We start from the raw sequence: 24,696 nt of genomic DNA, 5'->3' as shown, positions 1-24,696 counted from the left end.
GACAAAAGAAGCGCTATAAGGACTACATCAAGGGACTTTTAAAGCATTCCAAAATCAATCCCATGCAGCTTGAAGCTCTGGCACAGGACAGATCAGCTTTCCAGGTCACCTGTGCCCGAGTAGTTTCACAAATTCACGACAAAGACCAACAGCGGAAAGCCGAGAGACGCAGACAAAGACACCAGAGGGCGGCTGGGGCTCCTCTGTCCTTTGATTTCCCTTGCTCCATCTGTGGACGAGTGTGCGGCTCAAGGATCGGCCTCAACGCCCACGAGAAGTGGCACCAACGGCAATGTCGTTGATCCCCCCCCCCCCCCCCCCCTAACCCCGAAGCAAGTGTCATCATCGGAAACGATGGGCAGCTATGATTACTCACAAATATAATGAAATGTCAAAAATAGATTTGTGAAGACATTTGTAGTGGCCCTCGCTATTTGAAAACCCAAAATAAGTTTTGCTTCAAAATGGGATATCACCGGGGTTCTGTAAGGCTTGTTAAAGGAATAATTCACTCAATGTCTGTTGGGTTAAATGTCTTTTTACTCACCCTACTGTCATTCCAAACCTGCACAATACTTCGGAACACAAATGAAGATATTTTATATATTCTCTCATTACTTTGTCCATCCATTTAAAGTTCACGCAAGCAAAAATGTCATGCTAAAAAAAAAAGAAGACGACTTCCTAAAAGTAATCCAAATGAATGAAAAGGTTTGATCCAAGTCTTTTGTAGAGGCACTGTCACTTTTATTTGAGAAACTGATTTAATTTAAGGTTGAATTTACTTCCATTTTCTTATAGGGCGGCAGTGGCTCAGTGGTTCATGTAGGTTGTCTACAAACCGAAAGGTTGGTGGTTCAATCCCCGGTTCCACCGGACCAAGTGTCGAGGTGTCCATGACCAAGACACCTAACCCCGGCTGCTCCCGACGAGATGGATAGTGCCTTGCATGGCTGACACCGCCGTCGGTGTATGAATGAGTGCGTGAATGAATGTGAGGCAATATTTGGGTCTGTTTAACCCCCATTGGGTCTGTTAAAGTGCTATATAAATGCAGTCCATTTATGAAAACAACAGAATTTTTATCATGGGGTGGATTATCTTTAAGGTTTGGGGTTAGCAAAAAATCATCACATCTGTATGAAAACCATTGCATGAGATATCCTTTATAATATAATGTATTATAACTAACATACTGACGGGGACTTATGCAAGGATCCTCTTTGTGGACTTCAGTTCGGCCTTCAATACCATCATGCCTGATCTTCTCACAGCCAAACTGACCCAGCTCTCCATACCATCCTCGATCTGTCAGTGGATCTCCAGCTTCCTGACGGACCGGCAGCAGCGAGTGAGACTGGGGAAACACACATCCAGGACTCTCACCACCAGCACTTGCGCCCCTCAAGGGTGCGTTCTCTCCCCACTGCTCTTCTCCATGTACACTAATGACTGCACTTCTAAAGACCCCTCTGTCAAGCTTCTGAAATTTGCCGACGACACCACTGTCATCGGTCTCATCCGGAACGGTGACGAGTCTGCTTACAGACTGGAGGTTGAACAGCTGGCTGTCTGGTGCAGTTACAACAACCTTGAGCTGAACACGCTCAAAACAGTGGAGATGATCGTGGACTTCAGGAGGAACAGCTCACCACTCCCCACACTCACCATCATGAACAGCACGGTGGAAGCAGTGGAGTCATTCAGGTTCCTGGGCACTACCATCTCTCAGGATCTGAAGTGGGACAATCACATTGACTTCATTGTAAAAAAAGCCCAGCAGAGACTGTACTTCCTTCGCCAGCTGAGGAAGTTCAACTTGCCACAGGAGCTGCTGATTTAGTTCTACTGAGCCGTCATTGAGTCTGTCTTATGCACATCCATCACTGTCTGGTTTGGTTCAGCTACCAAATCAGACATCAGGAGACTACAACGGACAGTCCGGACTGCGGAGAGGATCATTGGTGCCTCCCCGCCATCCCTCCAGGACCTATACTCTTCCAGAGTGAGGAAGAGAGCAGGTAAAATCATCACAGACTCCACTCACCTTGGACACCACCTGTTTGAACTGTTACAGTAAAGACGGAGACTTAGATCACTGGCCACAAGAACATCTCGGCACAGGAACAGTTTCTTCCCACAGGCCATTTCCCTTCTGAACAGTTAACACACCTCCCAAGGCATATGCCTTTAAGTGCAATACTCCCACTATTTAGTGCACTATCCTACAACTCAGGTTTTACTTATACTTATATTTAGATTTATTTATTATAATATTCAAAACACTGTAAATATGTTCAAAATCTGTAAATCTGGAAATGTCTATTCTGACTAAACCCAACTGTGATACTTTTATTCTCATATATTTATATTTTTATTCTTTATTCTTATAATTTGTAGTATTATGTTTCATGTTTCTTGTTGTATTTGTATAGTCCACTGGAAGCCTCAGCACCAAAACAAATTCCTTGTGTGTGCAAGCACACTTGGCAATAAAGCTCTTTCTGATTCTGATTCTGATTCTGACATTTTCCTGACATATTGCAGATGGGCTTCAAATAGCAACCTGAAGCCAAAAGCTGAGCAATGCCACCAACGAACACACTCATTCCTCATGTATTCTTCATTAAAAACACACACACAAACATTATTAAAATGGTTTAAAAATGCTGATTTCCCATGCAACCACACAGACACACAAGACAGATGAATTTTCATTTCCATCGTGCATATGGCTTGATGAGTGAGTGATCAAATTACTTGATAATGACATCCTTTACTTTTCCTTTATAAAGTTCATCTTCCTCTTTCTCACAGCACAGCAACTCTGAGGACAGATTAATTTGGTGGATACAGATTCTGCAGTCCATTTGTATTATGAATAATCAATTTAATAATATCATTCAGTCTGTATTAAAGGGATAGTTTACCCAAAAATGAAAATTCTGATAATAATTACTCACACTTGTCGTTCTTAACCCGAAAGACTTTCGTTCATCTTTGGAACACAAATTAAGATTTTTTTATGAAATCTGAGAGCCTTCTGTCCTTCCATTGAAATCTATGCAACCACCACTTTGACGCTTCAAAAAGTTCATAAAGAGATCGTAAAACTAATCCATATGAATTGAGCAGTCCAAATGTTCTGTAGAGACTCAGTCGCTTTATGACAGATTTAATTTAGGCTTTTATTCACATATAAACATTGATCAGCGAACATAAACAGAAGCTCAACCGAACCTGTTTGACTCATGAGAATGAACCTCACTGGTTCTTGCGGAAGCTCAAACGTGCTGCGTAACACATAAATGAACCTCACTGGTTCTCGGACGTCAAGCAAACATGCTTGAGCTTCTGTTTTCCACAACTGATGTGTGATTTTATGAATATTTATATGTGAATAAAAGCCTAAATTAAATCTAGTCATAATATAAAGCTATTGAGTCTCTTCAGAAAATGTTGAACTAAACTGTTCAATTTGTATGGATTAGTTGTATGATCTTGTGAACTTTTTGAAGCGTCAAAGTGTCAATTGTGTGAACTGTCAATGGAGGGCCAGAAATCTCTCAGATTTCAACAAAAAGATCTTCATTTGTGTTACGAAGATGAACGAAATATGTATTACAGGTTTAAAACGACATGAGGGTGAGTAATTAATGAAAGAATTTAAATATTTGTGTGAACTTTTTTTTTTTTTTGCACTTATAAGCTTTTGCTAATTGACCTCTAGCTAAGACTTGATGTCGTTGCAAAACAGTCCCTTTCTTCTCTATAGTCTGACTCATTTCACACTCAACAACACCAGAAATATGTTGAAACAGAATGGTTAAACCTCCTCGTTGCATTTTAATTCTTCACCAGGTATGACCCAAGCACAAATCTGTGGAGCAGAGAGGTGGCATCCCTCAGCAGCCCCCGCAGTGGTGTGTGTGTGGTGGAGATGGATGGGCTTATGTATGCCCTGGGGGGATTTGATGGAACAGTTTGTACCAACATCGTAGAGAGGTACTTTACAGATGCCACATGTAGACATGGCATCAGGCAACAGTTCTAAATAATTGTTATAAAAAATACCATAACGAGACAGTGTATTATCCATTGTGTAGACAAAAAATAAGTTTTATAACTGCACAATTGGTGTTGGTGTTCAAAAAAGCACTAGTAATATACTGTGTCTTATATGATCATATGGTATATATGAAATTGGTTTCCTCTTTATTATCTTTTTGGACAATCTAATTATTTCATTCAGGTATGATCCTGTGCTGGACACTTGGACCAAAATGGCTCCAATGCTCCAGCATCGCTCCGGGGCATCTGCGGCTGTACTGGGTGGGTTCTTATATGTCATGGGAGGAACTGATGGAAACATTCCAGTGAATTCAGGTCAGAAGTGAGAATTAATGTTTAATTTAAATGTTCAATAAGTGGCTCAATAAAGTTTTATTGTGTTTGAAAATAATGTACCACCTACACTAAACCTAACCAATAGTGTTAGCAAAGTCAAACATGAGATGAAATGCATTTACTAAGCAACTTTGCCATATTAGTTTGCTTCTACGCTTCTATGCTTCTTGTCATAGAGCTCTTTTACTATGACTCGAGTCTCACTGTACTCGTACATGAGCGTTCTGCGTAGCAAACACACTGTTGTACCAATGTCATTTTTCTATCCTGCTTCCATTACAAATCTGTGGAGACCAATCACAAACTGGCTTATCCATCTGGCGTGCTATTGGCGGGTTTAACATGATGAGGATAGAGAAGCGACTGTCAATCCAATTCCCTTTAACCTATCAACGATGCTCAATGGCTTCTTTAGTTTAGCAAACAAATCGCTCGAGTGGGTGCAAATACACTCACTTTCATGTTTTTGCACAACCTGCAAAAATCGCTGGATGCCATTACTGCTTCTGCAAACCGCTGATCAATGCTACAAACCAACAGGTTTGTTGACACGTTTCCTGCCTGGAGTTTTTACATCGCTCTGCAAATGCAAAGTACGTCACCCGGATAGTTGGTCTGATTGGTTGAAGGACTATCCAATTGTGCACAGAGTCATTTGAACTATGCCCGTTGATCACGCCTCTTGTGCAGTAGAAAATACAAAGCAGACTCCCCAGACTAATGTTCAGTCTTAAAAGATTGAGGTTGGTCTGGTGATAGCCAGACTAATTTAGGCTGGAAACTGAAGTGAATTGTAGGTATGTTTTTGTATAAATGTAGGTAGAGGCACGTTTTTACAATGAGCCTACTTTGGTTTACTATCCATATGGTTGTCTAATTTTTAAAACAACGGTTGTGTCCTAACGTTCAATACACTATGCACTTCTATCGTCCAATCAGTCTTCAGTCTAATCGACCAAGTATTTGAAGATTGAACAGTGAGCTCATTGGCTATGATACAGCAGGAACCAATCAGCTGTGCCTTATAGAGAATGATGAGATATCAGGCAGATATCAAAATGAGAGCCTTTTTCTAATTGTTTTTAAAAGCATGCTATTTAATCTGTTATTTAGTGGGAGGACAGGAAGTGGCAAGAAAGGATTTGGGAAATGTCACCAACTACATTTGAGCTCATATCACCCCATGGGGACTGATTGTGTCAGAGTGTGTTGTGATTAAGGTTTTGCATCCCGCTTCTTTGTCACAACCTCTGAGCCGGGCTGTGACAGTGTATGTTAAGCCCCTTTCACACAGATTCCGGAAAATACACCGGAATATGTTTCCCGGGATTTGTCACAGGATCTTTTGATTTTGCTTTTATTCACACTGCCAGTGATTTTCTGGAATCTGTGTGTGCGATTTGATGTGTAATGTCCTAGCAGCATCTTAAGTTTGCTTATGATCTGCGATTTCTCTTTCGAAAAAAACCCATTGTGCATTTTTTTCTGATTCGATCATAAAATGGTGCATCGCGAACTGTTCCACTTAACTGGCAAACGATCTCAGCTGCAGCCTCACTGTTCATAGTAAAAAGTTATTCAGCAATTCATTTACAAGTAATAATAAAAAAAACATTTTATTTTGGTGAAAGACACTACATGCTGTCACTGTGCACTTAATAATAATAGGCAAGAGTTTGTTGATGTTTTTACGTCAGTAGTGACCCAAATGCCTCTACTGCCAACTCACAGACACTCACACAAACTCAAAAAACTGGTCATAGCAATAAATATATCTCAAGAGAACAAGGGAAAATAGACGGGCCATACTTGAATGTATTAATGCCTATTTCTGTCTGTGAGAAGTGAGGGTCAAGAGAACTCCCACAATCTTTTCCTGGATATTTACTTATCAGTGCACTGAGAACAATTGCAAGCTGTTCAGTGGGGAAGAAAACGTCTCAGGTTACGTATGTAACCCTGGTTCCCTGATAGGGAACGAGACGCTGCGTTTGAGACGCGGTGGGAACGCTCTGCGTGATTACATCGTGAAGCATGTGTAAAATCAGTCCAATGGAAGCCCGCTACGACATAGGTGACGTCATAGACCAGGAAACTATAAAGCAACCCTGAAATCAGACCGCGATAGTTTCTGAAAAACCTGAAGCAAGTCGATCAGGTCATGCAGGAAGTATGACAGGCAAACGCAGCGTCTCGTTCCCTATCAGGGAATCAGGGTTACATACGTAACCTGAGACGTTCCCTTTCAAGGGAACTCGAGCTGCGTTTGAGACGCGGTGGGACCCCCATACCCTCTACGCCATAGTGACAAATGCCCGTTCTGTGTGAAGTCCTGCGCACACTAAGAAGCAAGCAACCTCGCCCCAGAAGTTGAGAGGTCAAGGTCATAAAACCTGACAAATGTATGCGGAGAGGACCATCCTGCCGCATTACACACGTCAAGAAAGGAAACTCCCAAAATTAAGGCCATAGAGGCCGCCATACTCCAAGTAGAATGGGCCCGCACAGCCATAGGTGAAGGCTGTCCGGCCGCTTCATAAGCCAATGAAATAGCCTGGACTATCCATTTACTCATAACCTGCTTAGATGCAGGGCATCCTCTCTTGAGTGACCCAAAACAAACAAATAGTTGCTCAGATTTACGCCACAGGGCATCTCTGTGAACGTAGGCATCTAAAGCCCGGACTGGACATAACAGGTTAAGCTGTTCCTGGTCAGGGGTATTAAAGGGTGGAGGATAAAAGGCCTGCAGCACTATTGGGCCCCCAACGTTCAGTGGGACCTTAGGAATATAACCCGGCCTGGGGTAGAGAAATGCCTTCACCATACCAGGTGCAAATTCCAGACATGAAGGAGCAACCGACAGAGCATGTAAATCACCAATTCTCTTGATAGATGAGATAGCATGGAGAAATAAAGTCTATAGAGTGAGGAATTTTTCTGAAACCTCCTCGATGGGCTCGAAGGGAGCTAAAGCCAGACCCTCGAGTACAATGGCCAAGTCCCAAGCCGGTGCTCTAGAGTGCAGTGCAGGTCTCAACCTCTATGTATCACAGAGAAAGCGAGTAATTAAAGGGTTTCTCCCGATAGAAGTACCCCCCAGAGGGGTGTGGTAGGAAGATATAGCCACCACGTAAACCTTTAGCGTGGAAGGAAATAACCTGGCCGAGAAACGGTCCTGCAGAAAATCAAGAACTGAACCAACAGGGCAGTTAAAAGGATCTAACTGACGTTCAACACACCACGTGGTGAAAAGTTTCCATTTTAGCGCATACAGTCTTCTCGTGGAAGGAGCTCTGGCTTGAAGAATGGTTTCTACAACATCGGTCGAAAGACCGGTTTCCCTGTGCCTGGCCCCCTCAGAGGCCAGGCCCACAGTTTCCACAACTCCGGCCGAGGGTGAAATATCGTGCCCCGAACCTGGGACAGGAGGTCCACCCTAAGTGGGATCTCCAAGGGGGAGCCGTCCAGCAGAGACACCAAGTCCGAGAACCAAACTCGGGTCGGCCAATAAGGGGCTACTAGTAGCAGACGAGCCCCTTCTCGGCGAACCCTCTCCAGAACCCCCGGAAGCATAGATATCGGGGGAAAGGCGTACAGGTGCAGCCTCGGCCACACCTGCACCATCGCATCCAGGCCGAGAGGAGCTGGGTGCGTTAGAGAGAACCACATGAGACAATGGGTTGAATCTGATGATGCGAAAAGTTCTACCTGAGCACGACCGAACTCTTCCCACAGGAGCTCCACCACTTCAGGGTGAAGTCTCCACTCCCCAGGCCTCAGCCCCTGTCTCGACAGAATATCTGCTCCCACATTCTGACGCCCCGGAATATATACCGCCTTGAGCGACAATAACTTCCCCAGGGCCCATAGGAGGATCTGATGGGCCAATTTGCAAAGATGACGCGACCTCAGACCCCCCTGATGGTTGATATAGGAGACCACCGAAGTGTTGTCTGTGCGGACCAACACATGATGGCCTCTCAGGTCTGGCAGGAAATATTTGAGTGCTCGAAATACCGCCATCAACTCCAAACGATTTATGTGCCAGGAACATTGATGGTCCTGCCAAAGACCTTGCGCCGAGCGGCCACTCATGACCGCCCCCCATCCCGTGAGGGAAGCATCCGTCGAAAGCGCTGCATCCACGCATTTTGTAAAAGTGCGGGGAGATAAACCTAGGCCAAATGGAAGAACCCGATATTGGTATGCTTCGCCCCCGAAAGCGAACCTCAGGAACCTCCTGTGATGAGGATGGATAAGTATATGGAAGTACGCGTCCTTCAAGTCTATTGTGACAAACCAGTCCTCGGACTGAATCTGTGATACAATCTGTTTGAGTGTAAGCATTCTGAACTTGAGTTTCTGAACTCTGCTGTTTAACTGGCGCAGATCTAGAATAGGATGCAACCCTCCATCCTTCTTTGGAACAATGAAGTAACGGCTGTAAAACCCTGACTCTCTGCTGGGAGGAGAACCCCTTTCTATAGCTCCTTTTCGAAGAAGTGTCAGTACTTCTTGCTCCATAACCAGAGCCTGCTGTGAGTCCACCACCGTGGGGAGGACCCCTTGAAATCTGGGCGGACGAGAACGGCAACACTCTGTTTTTGCTGAACTCTGTGAGCGGAGCTCGTAGACGGACGAGGCTGCTTAGACTTTATACCACGAGCAGCCTCGGGGACACTAGACCGGCGAGGAAGAAACCTCTGAAACGCAGCCGCTTGTTTCTTATTTTCTTGGAACCTATCGACGAAACAATTTATAGCGTCGCCGAACAGACTTGTAGGTGACAGCGGTGCGTCCAGAAGAACAGACCTATCTTTATCCTTTATTTATATTTTTTAACCATAAAGGCGTTCCGTGGCCCACAGACTTCGCCGTCTCCTTGGTGGCCCGGAGAGATAAATCTGTCGTGCGACGCAATTCTCGAATTGCGTCAGCACTAACTTCCTCACAATCATCTATGTCCCTCAGCAGGTCAGCCTGGTACGCTTGGAGAATCGACGTAGTGTGCAAACATGCTGCGGCCTGACCTGCTGCCGAATACGCTTTACCCACCAACAAAGATGTATTTTTTAAAGGTTTGCTGGGTAACGTCGGGGCTTTCAGAGGAGAAGATGACTCAGGGGAAAGATAACTCGCTAGTGTGTCTTCCGCACGAGGCATAGATAGATAACCAAAGTGCTCAATACCTTGAATTTTGCTATAATTACTGGTCTGAGGGTTATTTACTCTGAAAGATGCCGGTTTGATCCACGATCTCGACACTTCAGTGTTGAGATCGGGAAAGTACGGGAGTTCCCAACGAGGAGGTCGTGATCTAGATGGTAGAAAACGCTCATCTAACAGACTTTTTCTAGATACCACATCAACATCATCGGCTGGCCAGTCAATATTTGATTTAGCTACAGCACGTGATAAAACCTCCATAAGCTCCTCATAAGCAGGGGTATGAGCTGGCGAACACTCAAAATCCCCCATACTCGCGACATCCAGATCCTCAGAACTGGATAGCCGCAATATTGGTGCCCCCAGCCCGGGAAGGAGAAGCCGCAGAGCGGGCTCCTTCCTGGGCAGAGACACCGGATCCAGCAGGTAAGGGCTGAGAAAGGGCCGGGCCCGTCTCAAGCCCCGCTACTAGATCCATCTGCGAACCCCAAGATGAAAGTCGACGCTGAGCCTCAGCAGCAGCGGGACCCGCACCCCAGGGAACGCGAACCGAACCGTCCTCCTCAAAGAACGATCGGCGGGAGCGGAGCGTCTTTATAGATAGACTCATACAATGCTCACAATCAGCCCCCTCGAGGACTGACTGGGCATGCTCCACTCCCAAACAAGCAACACAAAGCTGATGCGTGTCCCCACCCGTCATATAGCGAGGGCAGGGAACAACACACCGTCTATAATCTTGCTTGCTCGCCATTTTAAATGATATATATATGAATATATATTGGGCTTGACAGACAACAATAAATAGACAAGGACAGATATACAGAGAGCGCTTGCTGAAGGTACAGAAGCTATCGCGGTCTGATTTCAGGGTTGCTTTATAGTTTCCTGGTCTATGACGTCACCTATGTCGTAGCGGGCTTCCATTGGACTGATTTTACACATGCTTCACGACGTAATCACGCAGAACTCGTGACGTACGGTGTCGTAATCACCGCGTCTCAAACGCAGCTCGAGTTCCCTTGAAAGGGAACCAGACAAGTGCATATAGATAAAATAAAAGTAAATTTTGTACAGAACAGAAATATAGATTTAAATTTGTAGATAAATATACAGAGGGTAAAACATTATGTGCTGCATTATACACTGCATTAAATATGAATTATTACTGGAACATTTGCTGGAATATCTTTAAAAGTGTGCTTTTTAAAACTTTTAAAAGTTTTAAAAATAATAATAAAAATCTACTCCTAAACTAATGAATAGTACATGTGTCAAATATGTTGTACTGTACAATATGGTCACATCGGTGGCCTAGAACAGTGGTTCTCAAACCTGTCCTAGGGACCCCTAGCCACTGCACATTTTGCATGTCTCCCTCACCTAGCACACCTGATTCAACTTATAAGCTCATTAGTACAGACTGAAAGAGTTGAATTGTGTGTGTCTGATGAGGGATACATACAAAATCTGTAATGGTGAGGGGTCCCCAGGACAGGTTTGAAAACCACTGGCCTAGAAAACCTAATGTGGGTCGCCATGTTGAGATCATATGACCAGCCAAGTAGTATTATTTTAATTTTTAAAAAGTAATATTTTCTACTTGTTTTGCCAATGATATTGCTACAAAAGCATATAGTAACCTGTAGTGAACTTTTTCCTTGTAGAAAAGTTAGAAGCTCAGACCAGGAGACGGAGGAAGTTTTCCAAGCAGAAGTTCTTTTATTGCTTGTCGGTAGCTGCAGTCATTCCAACATCGTCTGACTTCTTGAGTCAAACATTGTAATATATATACATTATAAGAGGGAGGGATTACATTGTGATGGTGGAAACTCATATACAGGTTTAGGAACCGGTATTAAAAGAGAGAGGGGAAAACTTATTCAAACCCTGAGGCTGCAGAACAGGAGTGACAGGACTCTCTCTTGCTAAGACAAAAGCTTAGCGAGAGTCTCCAAGAGTTTCATTAACATGTTTCATTTAACTTACAATAGAAAGAAAACCCGTCTGACAGCTGTATATAGAGACACAGAATAAGACAGGAGTTTCGTGCTCCACAGCTGAATGCTAAATTCAAGTTACAGAACTTTCTCAGTTTATATATGAAACTAAATTAAACATTTGACAAAGTTGTATTCCTTCAATTCCCCCTTTGGGAGTTCTAAATAACTCTAACCAAAATATTTTCCATTAGTGCAACACTTCACTTATTCTGGATGTGTCATACAGGTTTGGAACAACATGAGTCATCAGTCTCTTAATTTATCTGAAACTTATTAAAAAACACATGAGGTAGTTCATACAAAAAATAAAATCAATTTGGTTATCTCCCAAATCAAAGTCAGTTTGGAGAAAACAATATATGGAAACAACCAGCTTTTCTGACATTCTGCTAAATACCTTCGGTTATTTCTACAAAAGAAATAATCATACAGGCTTGGAATAACATGAGGGAGAGTAAAGGTCAAGATATACTCACGGCGAAGTTCTTTTTCATTCTTCGCTTAGGTCAAAAAATAATGTTCAAAATACCTGAGTAGCTTTATACTATTAGCAAACATCTGCTATAAAAATCAAAAATGTTAAGCCACCATTATGGTGATCAGTATTTGCTTTAGTTGGGCTTGTGACCCTTAAACTATTAACATTAGATTTTGTTTGGCTGTTGTATCTGAGTTATAACAGCCAGATGATCAAAGAGAAAAGGTAATCTGATGGTCTTGGTTATGTTTTGACATAATCATCACTGTCACGGTGTGGGTTTTGTATTGTCTGTCACGTGATTCCCTTTTCTGTCATGTGAGCCTGCCATGTGTCTTGTCATTTTGTTAATTGTTTGCTTATTGTCCACAGGTGTTCCTTGTCTTGTTGATTAGTCTCCCCAGGTGTTTCGGATTAACCCCACCCCTTTGTTATCTTGTTTAGCTTGTCTGCTTGTGTATTTATACCTCTGTGTTTTAGTTGTGGTTTGTCGGTTGTTGTTGTTTGCTGTTGCTTGTAGCTGTTTTCTGTTCCTTCTTCCTGTCCTGAGTTCCATGTTCTGTTGTTTGCCCTGGATTACCTGTTTGTTTTATTAAAGTAGTGCTTGCATTTTGATTCTCTCCGCATCATTCCTGCCTCATCATTACAATCACTTGACCTGAATCATAAAACTCAAGATAGAGAGTTTTTCCCTTATTGAGTACAGCAGCCCTGTGCTTCTATTGCAAACGATTTTCAGCATTTTCAATATAATTTCTAAAGAGTTGTTCTGATCAAAAGACTTTGAAAAATAATTTTATTTAGACACACTGACATCAATAATCAGCTTGTGAATCTCAACAATGGTGACAATAATAAAGCATGTTGGAGTGCATTCTGGGTGCCACCAATCAAAACTCATTCATGGCTCCCATCTTGCATTGCGGTATGAATAAATTATGATCTGAAATGTCTGGATCTTGTGCTGTAGAATCACTGTAATGTTGTAATCAACAAAATACATTTTAAGAAAGCGATTAGGCTCTAAATGAGTTTATTGATGCAGATAAAGTGATGATTATGTCAAAACATAACCAACACCATGGGATCACCTTTTCTATTTGATCATCTGGCAGTTATTACTCTGATACAACAGCCAAACAAAATGTAATGTTCACAGATTAAGGGTCACAAGCCCAACTAAAGCAAACACTGATCACCATAATGGTGATTTAAAAATAGATGTTCTCCTTTGGTGATTCTGCTTGTTAACATCAGTTGTCTTCAATAATGGTCAATCATCACTCAATGAATCACTTAATTAGCTCTTTAACCTTAACACTCCTTTAGTGTTAATTTAACACTCATATTTTAACACTTTAACACTCTTGAGTCTGGAGCCATATAAACTCCCAGGAGAGTTCATTTAACACAGGAGTTTTTGCTGTGTGGTCAAGCTGTTTCGAACTCCCAAAACTCCAAACGAAATTGAAGAATGAACTGGTATGACGTCATTTCGAACAAAATCAGGCCAAAACTACTTTAATTTGAAGTATATCAGTGCCTTTAATGGTGACAGAATTATTATTTTTTTTGACTGAACTATCCCTTTAACAATAAAGTATTTAGCACACCTTCAAATGACAAGTATACTCATAACAGACCAGTCTGTATTTTCCTCATCAGTTGAGCGCTTTAACCCGTTGGAAGGAACATGGCGTCCTTGTCCTCCAATGCGGTCTGCCAGAGAGCAGCCTGGTTGTACGGTATACTTGCGGCGGATCTATGTGGCAGGCGGCAGAGATGAACTACATTTGGAGCTCAGCACGGCAGAGAAGTTTGACCCTGATAACCTCAAGTGGACCCCGGTGAAACACATGAGACATAAGCGTTTTAAAGTAAGACTGTTTTCCTCACAGCAGCCTGTTTTCTTTTCTTCAGTGCCTATTGACATTTTAGTACACACCCATTGACACACCTGTTTACTTTTTTGACTGAAGTACACCGCAGCAAAACTGACACTCTATTGACAATATATTCTTGCCTCAGGGCTGACAGAGTAAAATGAGTTAATTGTTCTAAGTGTTTTGTTCCATCTCTTGTCATGTGGAGGTTTCACTGGCAGTGTTTGATGGTACGCTGCTAGCAGTCGGAGGCTCAGATGGGATATCAACTCTTACATCAGTTGAGGCTTATAACCCTGACTCAAACACTTGGAGGTGTTAACTATATTTCTGTTATGACAACTTAAGTGTTTAGCATGACAATGTTGATATGTTTGGTCTTGGTGGGATAGATCGGCTACGCTGCTGCTGTTGTTATTGCTATTGCTGTTTTTTTTATGCCAAAAATCATTAGGATATTAAGTAAAGATCATGTTCCTCGAAGATATTTTGTACATTTCCTACCGTAAATGTATAAAACATTTATATTTGTGAGTGAATGCAGCACAATCGCGAGCATAAATAGACAACTTTAAAGGCGATTTTCTCAATGTTTCGATTTTTTTGCACCCTCAGGTTCCATTTTTTCAAATAGTTGTATCTCGGCCAAATATTGTCCTATCCTAACAAACCATACATCAATGGAAAGCTTATTTATTCAGCTTTCATGTGATGTATAAATCTCAATTAAAAAAAAAAGACCCATAAGACTGGTTTTGTCATCCAGGGTCACATATATGCATGCTATTTGTGCCTGAACCTGCTTTGCCGAATGGCTTCACGTTACTGGGCTATACTATTTGTGCCTGGGCCTGCTTTTTCCAAATGGCTTAATGCTATAGTGACATATCCTATTTGTGCCTGAACCTGCTTTGCCGAATGGCTTAACGCTAGTTGGACTATGGTATTTGTGACTGAACCTGCTTTGACGAATGGCTTAATGCTAGTGGACTAGCCTATGTTATATCTGCCTTAGGCAATATGGCTCAAACGTACCTAATTAGAATGCGCACTATGTGTGGCTTTAACAAATTATTGTCACGGTTCGTCAATCCATCGTGCCCTTCTTGTCTTATGTCTTGGTGTTGTGTGTGTGTATGGGCGTGGTCACCAATCACTGCCGCTGATCAGTGGCGCCAGCTGCTTTCACTTTCGGCGCCAGCTGCATCTGATCAGCGGTGCCTATATATACTCACTGTTTTCGTCTTGTCTTTGTCAGATCGTTGTCATGTGTTCCGGTGTCGTTCCTGTCTGGTCTTCCCTCGTGGTCTTCGTTCCCTTCCTGGATTATACGTCGTGTTTCCTGTGTTCATCGTCTGCACCTTCTGGATTTGGATTTCATTTCATCACTACTCATCACTTCTGGTCCGGTTCCATCGAGGTCCCTGCGTCACTTGTCCGTTCCTGTGTGTCGCCCTTTGTGTGGACCTGACCGTTCCTGTTTATATTTAATAAACGAGTGTTTCCCTGCTTTTGCCTCTTCTCCGTTTTCTGACCGCCACAGAACGATCTGACCAGAAATGGAGGCAGCAGGTGGATCTGATTCCAGTCTCTCTGATTTCATCACCAGAAGCATCAATCGAATGGATTCGCAAGAGGATTGCATCGCGCACACAGGACGGGCGGTACAAGCTTTAGTGACGCAGGTGTCCGAGCTCACCCACTAATTCCAACAGCTGAGGAATCCCACTGCGCCACCCACACCGCCGATTCAACCCGCATCACCTGGGTCGTCCTTCCAGTCAGAGCCTCGTCTGCCGATCCCGGAGGCGTATTCAGGGGAACCAAACTTCTGCAGAGCCTTCATAACCAGGTGTTCTATGCACTTTTCTCTTCAGCCCCGTACCTTCTACAGTGAGCAGTCTAAGGTGGCTTTTGTTTTGACGCTGCTGACTGGGAGGGCGGCATTATGGGGAACGGCGGTGTGGGAGAACCAAGACCCATGCTGCGCCTCGTTCCAGGCACTCGCCGAAGAGATGAAACGGGTTTTTGATCGGTCGATGGCGGGACGAGAAGCAGCCAGAGTTCTTGCCGATCTTCACCAGGGGGACCGATCCGTTTCAGACTACTCGATTGAGTTTCGCACCCTGGCGGCCGAGTGCCAATGGAACGAGGAGGCGCAGTGGGACATGTTCCTGCGTGGGCTGGCTGACCGTGTCCAGAACGAGATCTACGCGCTGGATCTACCCACGACTCTGAACGGCCTCATTGACCTGGCACTCAGGGTGGATGCACGTCTGGCCAGGAGAGAACGTCGTGCTCCCCAGGTTCGTTTTCCTGGAGGTACAGGGGATCCCAGAACCAGCAGCGCAGACACGGTCAGCCCTGCATTCGACCACGAGCCCATGCAGGTGGGTAGGGCTCGGCTTTCCCGGGAGGAGAAGGAGAGGCGGAGATCCCTCAGACTCTGTCTTTACTGTGGGGAGGCGGGCCACTTCCTACACGCCTGCCCGGTAAAAGGCCAAGCCCGGTAGTAAATCTGAGGCTACTATCGGGTGGGATCTCCGCTGAGAAGACATCATCACCATCATCCACGCTCCTCCCGGTAAGACTGAGATGGACCACCGGCACACACGACTGTCACGCCTTACTGGACTCAGGAGCGGAGGGAAACTTCATGGATCGTAAGCTGGCCCAGAAGTTACTTATTCCTGTCACCTCACTCACTCACAGCATATCCGTCAATGCTCTTACTGGTCAAAGACTCCCTAACATTGCTCTCACCACAGGACCCATAACACTCATCACATCAGGCAATCATTCTGAAACTCTGTCATTTCTTCTATTGGACTCACCCTTAGCACCCGTAGTCCTTGGTCATCCCTGGCTCACACTCCATAACCCCCGAGTAGACTGGCGTCAACATTCCATCTCCGAATGGAGCACTCAGTGTTATAAGTCTTGTCTTACGTCTGCTTGTCCGTCTGTACCTGTTTCTATGTTTCAGGAGGAGACGGTGGATTTACTTAACGTGCCCGTTGAGTACCTGGACCTGAAGGAAGTGTTCAGTAAGTCCCGTGCTGCTTCTCTCCCTCCGCATCGTCCCTACGACTGTGCCATAGATTTACTGCCAGGTAAGTCTCCGCCTAAGGGCAAACTTTATTCGCTTTCTGTTCCAGAAAGGGAGGCTATGGAGAAATATATTTCTGATTCTCTAGCATCCAAATTCATCCGCCCTTCCTCTTCACCGGCGGGGGCGGGGTTCTTTTTTGTGGGCAAGAAGGATGGTTCTCTGCGACCTTGTATTGACTACCGGGGGTTGAATAACATCACGGTAAAGAATACTTATCCTTTGCCGTTGATGTCTTCAGCCTTCGAGAGGTTACAGGGAGCATCAATCTTCACAAAACTGGACTTACGTAATGCCTATCATTTGGTTCGCATTAGGGAGGGGGATGAATGGAAAACCGCGTTTAACACCCCCAGGGGGCACTTTGAATATTTGGTTATGCCGTTTGGGCTGTCCAACTCCCCAGCGGTTTTCCAGGCACTCGTCAACGACGTGCTGCGAGATATGGTAGATCAGTTCATATATGTCTACCTGGACGACATATTGATTTTTTCATCCTCTCTCCAGGAACACGTGCAGCACGTCCGACGAGTGCTTCAGAGGTTGCTAGAGAATGGGCTTTTTGTCAAGGCGGAGAAATGCGATTTTCATGCACAGTCTGTTTCTTTTCTAGGATATATCGTCTCGTCTGAGGGAGTGCGTATGGATCCTGATAAGGTTAAGGCTGTGGTAGATTGGCCAAGTCCAGATTCCCGTAAGGCCCTACAGAGGTTTCTGGGGTTTGCTAACTTCTACAGGCGTTTCATTCGCAATTTCAGCCAACTAGCCGCGCCTCTGACTGCCTTGACCTCCCCCAGAACTACGTTCAGGTGGTCCGACACAGCTGAGGCTGTGTTCGCCAAACTGAAGAGTCGCTTCGTTTCGGCTCCCATCTTGATAGCCCCTGATTCCTCACGTCAGTTCGTGGTGGAGGTCGACGCGTCAGAGGTGGGGGTAGGCGCAGTTCTTTCCCAACGCTCTTCCACAGACGACAAGATGCATCCATGCGCGTTTTTTTCCCATCGTTTGTCTCCCGCTGAACGTAACTATGACATTGGTAACAGAGAGTTGTTGGCGGTCAAGTTAGCGTTGGAGGAGTGGCGTCATTGGTTAGAAGGGTCGGGGGTACCTTTTATCGTCTGGACCGATCACAAGAACTTAGAATACATCAGCACTGCCAAAAGACTCAACTCCAGGCAGGCTCGGTGGGCTCTTTTTTTCGGTCGTTTTGATTTTTCTCTTTCGTACCGCCCGGGTTCCAAGAACATCAAACCCGACTCCTTATCTCGTATTTTTGACCTTTCTGAACGCCCGTCCACTCCCGAGTGCATTTTACCAGAGAACCTATTTATCTCTACACTCTCATAGGAGATCGAGTCGAAGGTCAAGACGGCCTTAGAAGGGGTAACGCCTCCGCCCGGTAGCCCAACGAACCGGTTATTTGTGCCAGAGAGAGTACGGTCCGACGTCATTCGATGGGGGCATTGTTCCAACGTGGCTTGTCATCCAGGGGTAAATCGCACCAGTTTTTTGGTTAAGCAACGATTCTGGTGGCCGTTAATGGCTCGCGACATTCGCAGTTTCATCTTGGCTTGCTCGGTTTGTGCCACTGGTAAGACTTCCAATCGACCCCCAGATGGGTTACTCCAACCGCTGTCTGTCCCTTCGAGACCCTGGTCCCACATTGCGCTAGATTTTATTACCAAGCTCCCACCCTCCCAGGGCAAGACGGTTGTTTTGACCGTTGTGGACCGGTTCTCGAAGGCGGCTCATTTCATTCCCTTGCCCAAATTACCCTCTGCCAAGGAGACAGCGGAGACTGTCGTTGACCACGTTTTTCGCTTACATGGCCTCCCGATTGATGTGGTTTCCGACAGGGGTCCCCAATTCGTATCCAAATTTTGGCGAGAATTTTGTAAATTACTGGGAGCGACTGTCAGTCTGTCCTCTGGGTTTCATCCCCAGAGCAATGGTCAAACCGAGAGAGCCAACCAGGATCTGGAAAGAATGTTGCGATGTTTGGTATCCAAGAATCCTTCCTCCTGGAGTCAGCAGCTTTCAATGGTTGAGTACGCTCATAACTCGTTACCAGTGTCATCCACGGGCCTATCTCCGTTTGAGGGTAGTTTAGGTTACCAGCCACCTATTTTTCCTAGCCTGGAATCCGAAGTCGCGGTCCCCTCCGCTCACGCCTTCGTCCAGAGGTGCCACCGCACATGGACCAGAGCCCGAGAGACTCTGCTCCAAGTGAGGGCGCGCACCAAGGCCAAGGCCGATCGCCACCGGTCGAAGCCTCCCGTATACATCGTCGGTCAAAAAGTGTGGCTTTCTACTAAGAACATTCCACTCCGCTCCGTCTCTAATAAGTTAGCTCCTAAATTTATCGGCCCGTTTACTGTCACCAAGATTATTAGTCCGGTGACAGTCCGACTCAAACTCCCTCCTGCGTACAGGAGAATTCATCCCGCCTTTCATGTGTCCAAATTAAAACCTGTATTTCATTCTCACTTTAATCCGCCTGCCCCGGTTCCTCCTCCGCCGCGACTCGTAGATGGGGAACCTACATATTCGGTTAATCGCATTCTGGACTCTAGGCGGAGGGGACGCGGATTCCAGTACCTGGTGGACTGGGAGGGTTACGGTCCGGAGGAGAGAAGTTGGGTTCCTGCTAGGGACATTCTGGACCACTCCCTTATCGATGATTACAATCGACAGGTAAGGACGTCTGGTAACGCCAGGAGGCGTTCCTAGGAGGGAGGGTACTGTCACGGTTCGTCAATCCATCGTGCCCTTCTTGTCTTATGTCTTGGTGTTGTGTGTGTGTATGGGCGTGGTCACCGATCACTGCCGCTGATCAGTGGCGCCAGCTGCTTTCACTTTCGGCGCCAGCTGCATCTGATCAGCGGTGCCTATATATACTCACTGTTTTCGTCTTGTCTTTGTCAGATCGTTGTCATGTGTTCCGGTGTCGTTCCTGTCTGGTCTTCCCTCATGGTCTTCGTTCCCTTCCTGGATTATACGTCGTGTTTCCTGTGTTCATCGTCTGCACCTTCTGGATTTGGATTTCATTTCATCACTACTCATCACTTCTGGTCCGGTTCCATCGAGGTCCCTGCGTCACTTGTCCGTTCCTGTGTGTCGCCCTTTGTGTGGACCTGACCGTTCCTGTTTATATTTAATAAACGAGTGTTTCCCTGCTTTTGCCTCTTCTCCGTTTTCTGACCGCCACAATTATATTCTGTTGCAGGCTGATTGAGATGAGAAAAGAAACCTCCAGCAACCACCTGAGTTGTCAAAACACTCTATTCTTCTATTTGTATATGTGGAAGTCGTTTGGACCAATAGATATACGGAAAAAACGGAGCGTGACTCTGACACTGCGTACAGTTGAAATGCTGTATAAACATGATAATGTAATCGCTGTTGCTTTTGTGCTTAGTATTTTTTTTCCTGCATCGAATGCAAGACTGTAAAACATAATGCTTGGTTTATAACCTTGTGCAACTGCTACAGCAAATGCTGAGCAATTATTTGAAGATTGAAGAGCAGCTAGCTCATTGACTACTGATATAGCAGGAACCAATCAGCTGTGCCCTATAGAGAATGATGTGAAATCAGGCAGATTTAAACGGTTAGTTCACCCAAAAATTATAATTATTCACCCTCATGTCGTTCCACACCCGTAAGAACGCGTGTGCGTCTTCTTCGGAACATAAATGAATATATTTTTGATGAAATACGAGAGCCTTCTGTTCCCTCCCTAGACTTCAACGTCATTGCAACTTTCAAGGCCCAGAAAGGTAGTAGAGACATTGTTAAAATAGTCCATGTTACACTGTGGTTCAAATGTAATGTTATGAAGCGACAAGAATACTTTTTGTGTGCAAAAAAACCCCAAAAATGTATTAAATAATCTGTTCTCTTCCACGTAATTCTCCTACGCTGTTGACGAAGTTAAACACACTGCAGCCCCTTCCGGGTTCTACGCCAGAACACAAACGTTTTTTTGTCGCTTCATAACATTATATTTGAACCACTGTAGTCACATGGACTATTTTAACAATGTCTTTACTACCTTTCTGGGCCTTGAAAAGTTAGATGACGTTGCAGTCAATATAGAGGGATCAGAAAGCTCTCGGATTTCATCAAAAATATCTTAATTTGTGTTCTGAAGATGGACAAACGTATTATGGGTTTGGAACGACATGAGGGTGAGTAATTAATGACAGAAATTTCATTTTTGGGTAAACTATCCCTTTAACCACCTATCAGCCTGCACAATGTAGTTTCATGACAGAACTTTGTATTCTTACACATCCAGTCTTCTATTCAAAACATAAAGGACTATATCTCTTTGTTTTGGTAATGCTTTTTCTATTTCTTCTCTTGACAGACACTTTGGATGTATGAAGACTAAGCACACAGGGGCTGGGGTTGTCTTGCTAAAAAGACACTATAAGGACTTGATCTAAATGTGTGCTTCATTTGCTAAACTCTAGTTTACTCTCTGAGTAAAAGTCTATTTGATAGATCTGTGACAGCAGTAAAATGCGTTATTATTGAGATTTATGGTTAGTGGAGCTAATATGTCAGGTTATAGAGGTGAGTAATGAAATGAGTAAGCAGAAAAATAATTTAATTTCAACCATGAGAGAAACCATCCATTACATTAGATGGGTCTCTCTGGGAAGGTTTTATTTACAGGCATAAAGTTTGGCATGGAAAATGAGTACACACTTATTGAAATGCCTTGTTATGGACACTTACTAATGGACAGTCCCTCTGTAGCAATCTGGAGTTACAAGCATTGGTCAATGGCACTTTAATAAAAGGAGATCTTAGTACTTCTCCATTTCACCTCTTCCAGGGCAGAGGATAAACTTCAGACCTTTGGGTTTCTATCCCATTTCACAATAGTACAACACCCTTATCTAGGTTCAACATCTCCCTCATGTAAGAACTATACAAAACTTTTGACAAAGCACAAAGCTTTTAAGCATAAGATTGTGTACAAATATTAAAGCTGTTCTGTTAAATTTTTTATCTGACTCATGAACATATTTGGAAAATACTCAAGGAGGTTCATACAAATTATGTGAGAACACATTTTCTGTAACTATTTTTGAATTAAAAGTAATTTAATTAATTACTGGGATGTCATAAATGTCTATATTGCACACTGTCTCAAAGACTGAAATTCTCAAATAGAATTCTAAAAATCCTATGCATGTTTGGCATAATCTTTCTATATTAATTCTTATAATAATTAAAGCAATGAATCAGCTTGGTTATCCACCAAATCAAAGTCAGTGTTGAGTATCTAATATTTTCAAGAGACATTTTGTTGTCATGTGACACATTCTGACAATATAACCCTTATTATTGTGTGTCAAGGAAAAAAATAAAATATTGTAACTAATGTTTATTCAAAATATTTATTTATTTATTCAAATATTCAAGTGTGTCAATGTACATTCAAAGTCCAAGCAAGAATGTATTTCCATACTTTTAATTTGATAGTTACACCACTCAACATTCTTCAAATCAATTTTTGTTAGAAACAAACAAATATATATATAAACCTACATCAATACAAAGATAGAATTTCTATGAACTTTGCAAGACAGGGCTTATTGTCTTTAAAGACAATAGCCTTATGTCTTGAACCTTGTAAGGATGCTATTGGCTGCTTTTTATTACCTTATCAGTTTATTGAAAATAAAGAAATATTGTATTGTTTTTTAATTTGTATTATTCGTTTACATGAACATATTCTCACTAGATGATAGTATGAAATGCTGAATTAATCTTTGGTTCTTAGGATCTATAGTCATTTTAATATGTCATTGTGTTAATAAAGAATTACCTTGATTGTTAAAGATGCACTTTAATTCTGCTTGAATGATTTGTATTAAATTAATTGCATCTAAAAGTAAATGGCCTAATCTAAGCCTTGATTTTGATTGGTTAGCAGCTCATTGTTAGAATAGCATGAAATGTTTGACGTCGATGTGAATGTTTGTGGTGCATATAGTTTAATTATACAGTAGGCTATATTTAAGTACGCGCCTATAGTTGTCTCTTTAGTCAGGTCCGTGTTGTCGAGGATTTCAGGTGGTCCAGGAGATGGCGATGCACGCTTTGAAGGGGAGAGAAGAGAGGCTGTACGGATGGATGACTTAGTGTGGCTTTACCTAACAGATGCAGAGGTGACAGCGTCTCAAATGTTTCCCTGCTGCCCTACATCTCGCCTGACGCGCTTCTCGTGAATCAAGGCTATGGAATCCACTGGATGCAGAGAGAATCTGAACACGTCAACTTCTAGATGGTTGTATGATGGGGACAACATATTATCTTGCTTAATAAGTAACATCACCAGCAACTCATAGATGCAAAGTTGAATCGCAAGCGACAAAAATAAACAGATATGTTGAAGGTAGGCTATTGGGAATTTCGCCCAGTGGTGGTAGTCTGTAAGAGGAGGGTTTAATCAGGGTCGTTGCACGCCCCTTTAATGCAAGTTTCCATGGAGGACGGATCTATTAGGAGGACATTACCATCGGAAGTCCTTCACGTACTCTTCGCAGTGGCTTTTGTAAAAAATGTGCGGCGCTTGGTTCGCCAGTAACACGGTTATTTACAATGATGGGACCGCGCTGCCACTCTCAGGCAGGTGAGGACATCATGTTATGTCACGGATGACGAATTCGTGTTTTATTGCGCTGTGCCTCGTACGTTTTACATTTATCATATTGTTTTGTAGAGATTGCTTTTGGGCATAAGTAGTGTTGTTGATTTGCTTGTTAAAATCAAACATACATTGCTTTATTAGCCTATTATTTTTGGAAACCTATGTTGAGGGGGGGAAAGGCAAACCACTATAAAAAAGTAAAAGTATGTAGTTGTTACTGTAAAACATAGCTGGACAAATACTGAATTTTATAACCAATATCAGTACAGATGGTTTGTGCAAGTGTCTGATAACTGATATGCAGAATCGATTTTTCATTGTTGTATATGTTTTTACGTTTATATATTATTTGAATATGTGGTTACCTTAAAGTAGAGCTGGACAAATATTAAATATTATTACAATAATATAATCACCAATTATAACAGTACAGATTTTTATCATTATTAATGATGATGATGATGATAATAGTGTTAATTATGCAATGTTTTTAAATGCAGTCTTATTTTCATCTGTTTTTGAGTTGTATAATTTATAATTTAATGAGCTATGGCTTTCTTGCTTGGGGATAAATGGCTGTTATATAAAGGTTGAATAATTGTCCAAACAGTGCATTAAATCTGTTAACTGTGAATATTGTTGAGTGGTATTCTGTATAGCTCCATTAAATGGTGCTTTTTACTTCTAAACTTGATAGTAAGCAACCAGTAACCAATTAATTGTGCATATCGCTTACAATATTGAACAGATTATCTGTATATCATTGTTTTAAAGAGCTAGTTCTACCTGATTTGACTTTAAAAAGTTACTTTAATATATTTGTGATTTGTTATGCACTGTATTCAGTTTTTTATTTATTTTTTTATTTATAAAACTAATTAGTTTAGATGTTACCATATGAAGTACATTTCTCAGTTGTCTGTCAAAATATACTGTGTCTGCAAGGGCATTTTTTTGTGTGTCACTGCCATTTTTCG

At 43.2% G+C, this 24,696-nt stretch overlaps 2 protein-coding genes across 8 annotated transcripts in view; both read left to right on the top strand.

Annotated features, from left to right (window-relative positions):
* LOC143739353 (uncharacterized) overlaps positions 1-21,540 on the top strand; it is a 32,309-nt gene extending 10,769 nt beyond the window's left edge. Inside the window, exons 4-8 of one of the 2 annotated variants that reach the window (XM_077231790.1) lie at positions 3,862-4,005; positions 4,253-4,386; positions 13,723-13,934; positions 14,149-14,255; positions 21,422-21,540. In XM_077231790.1, the coding sequence (XP_077087905.1) occupies positions 3,862-4,005; positions 4,253-4,386; positions 13,723-13,934; positions 14,149-14,255; positions 21,422-21,500 (676 nt within the window). In that variant the 3' untranslated portion in view covers positions 21,501-21,540. The remainder of the gene's footprint in view (positions 1-3,861; positions 4,006-4,252; positions 4,387-13,722; positions 13,935-14,148; positions 14,256-21,421) is intronic. The other variant, XM_077231791.1, reaches the window with a different exon arrangement.
* Positions 21,541-23,517: 1,977 nt separating this feature from the next.
* Positions 23,518-24,696, top strand: part of kcnt1b (potassium sodium-activated channel subfamily T member 1b) — a 105,742-nt gene continuing 104,563 nt past the window's right edge. For all 6 annotated transcript variants that reach the window (XM_077231789.1, XM_077231786.1, XM_077231784.1 and 3 more), the window contains exon 1: positions 23,518-23,701. In XM_077231789.1, the coding sequence (XP_077087904.1) occupies positions 23,671-23,701 (31 nt within the window). In that variant the 5' untranslated portion in view covers positions 23,518-23,670. The remainder of the gene's footprint in view (positions 23,702-24,696) is intronic.

This window comes from Siphateles boraxobius, unplaced genomic scaffold (assembly GCF_051911475.1).
Source record: "Siphateles boraxobius isolate OS27281-9 unplaced genomic scaffold, OSU_SipBor_1 16, whole genome shotgun sequence".
In the NCBI taxonomy this organism is placed as follows: domain Eukaryota; kingdom Metazoa; phylum Chordata; class Actinopteri; order Cypriniformes; family Leuciscidae; genus Siphateles; species Siphateles boraxobius.
This window is presented reverse-complemented; position numbering and strand designations above follow the sequence as displayed.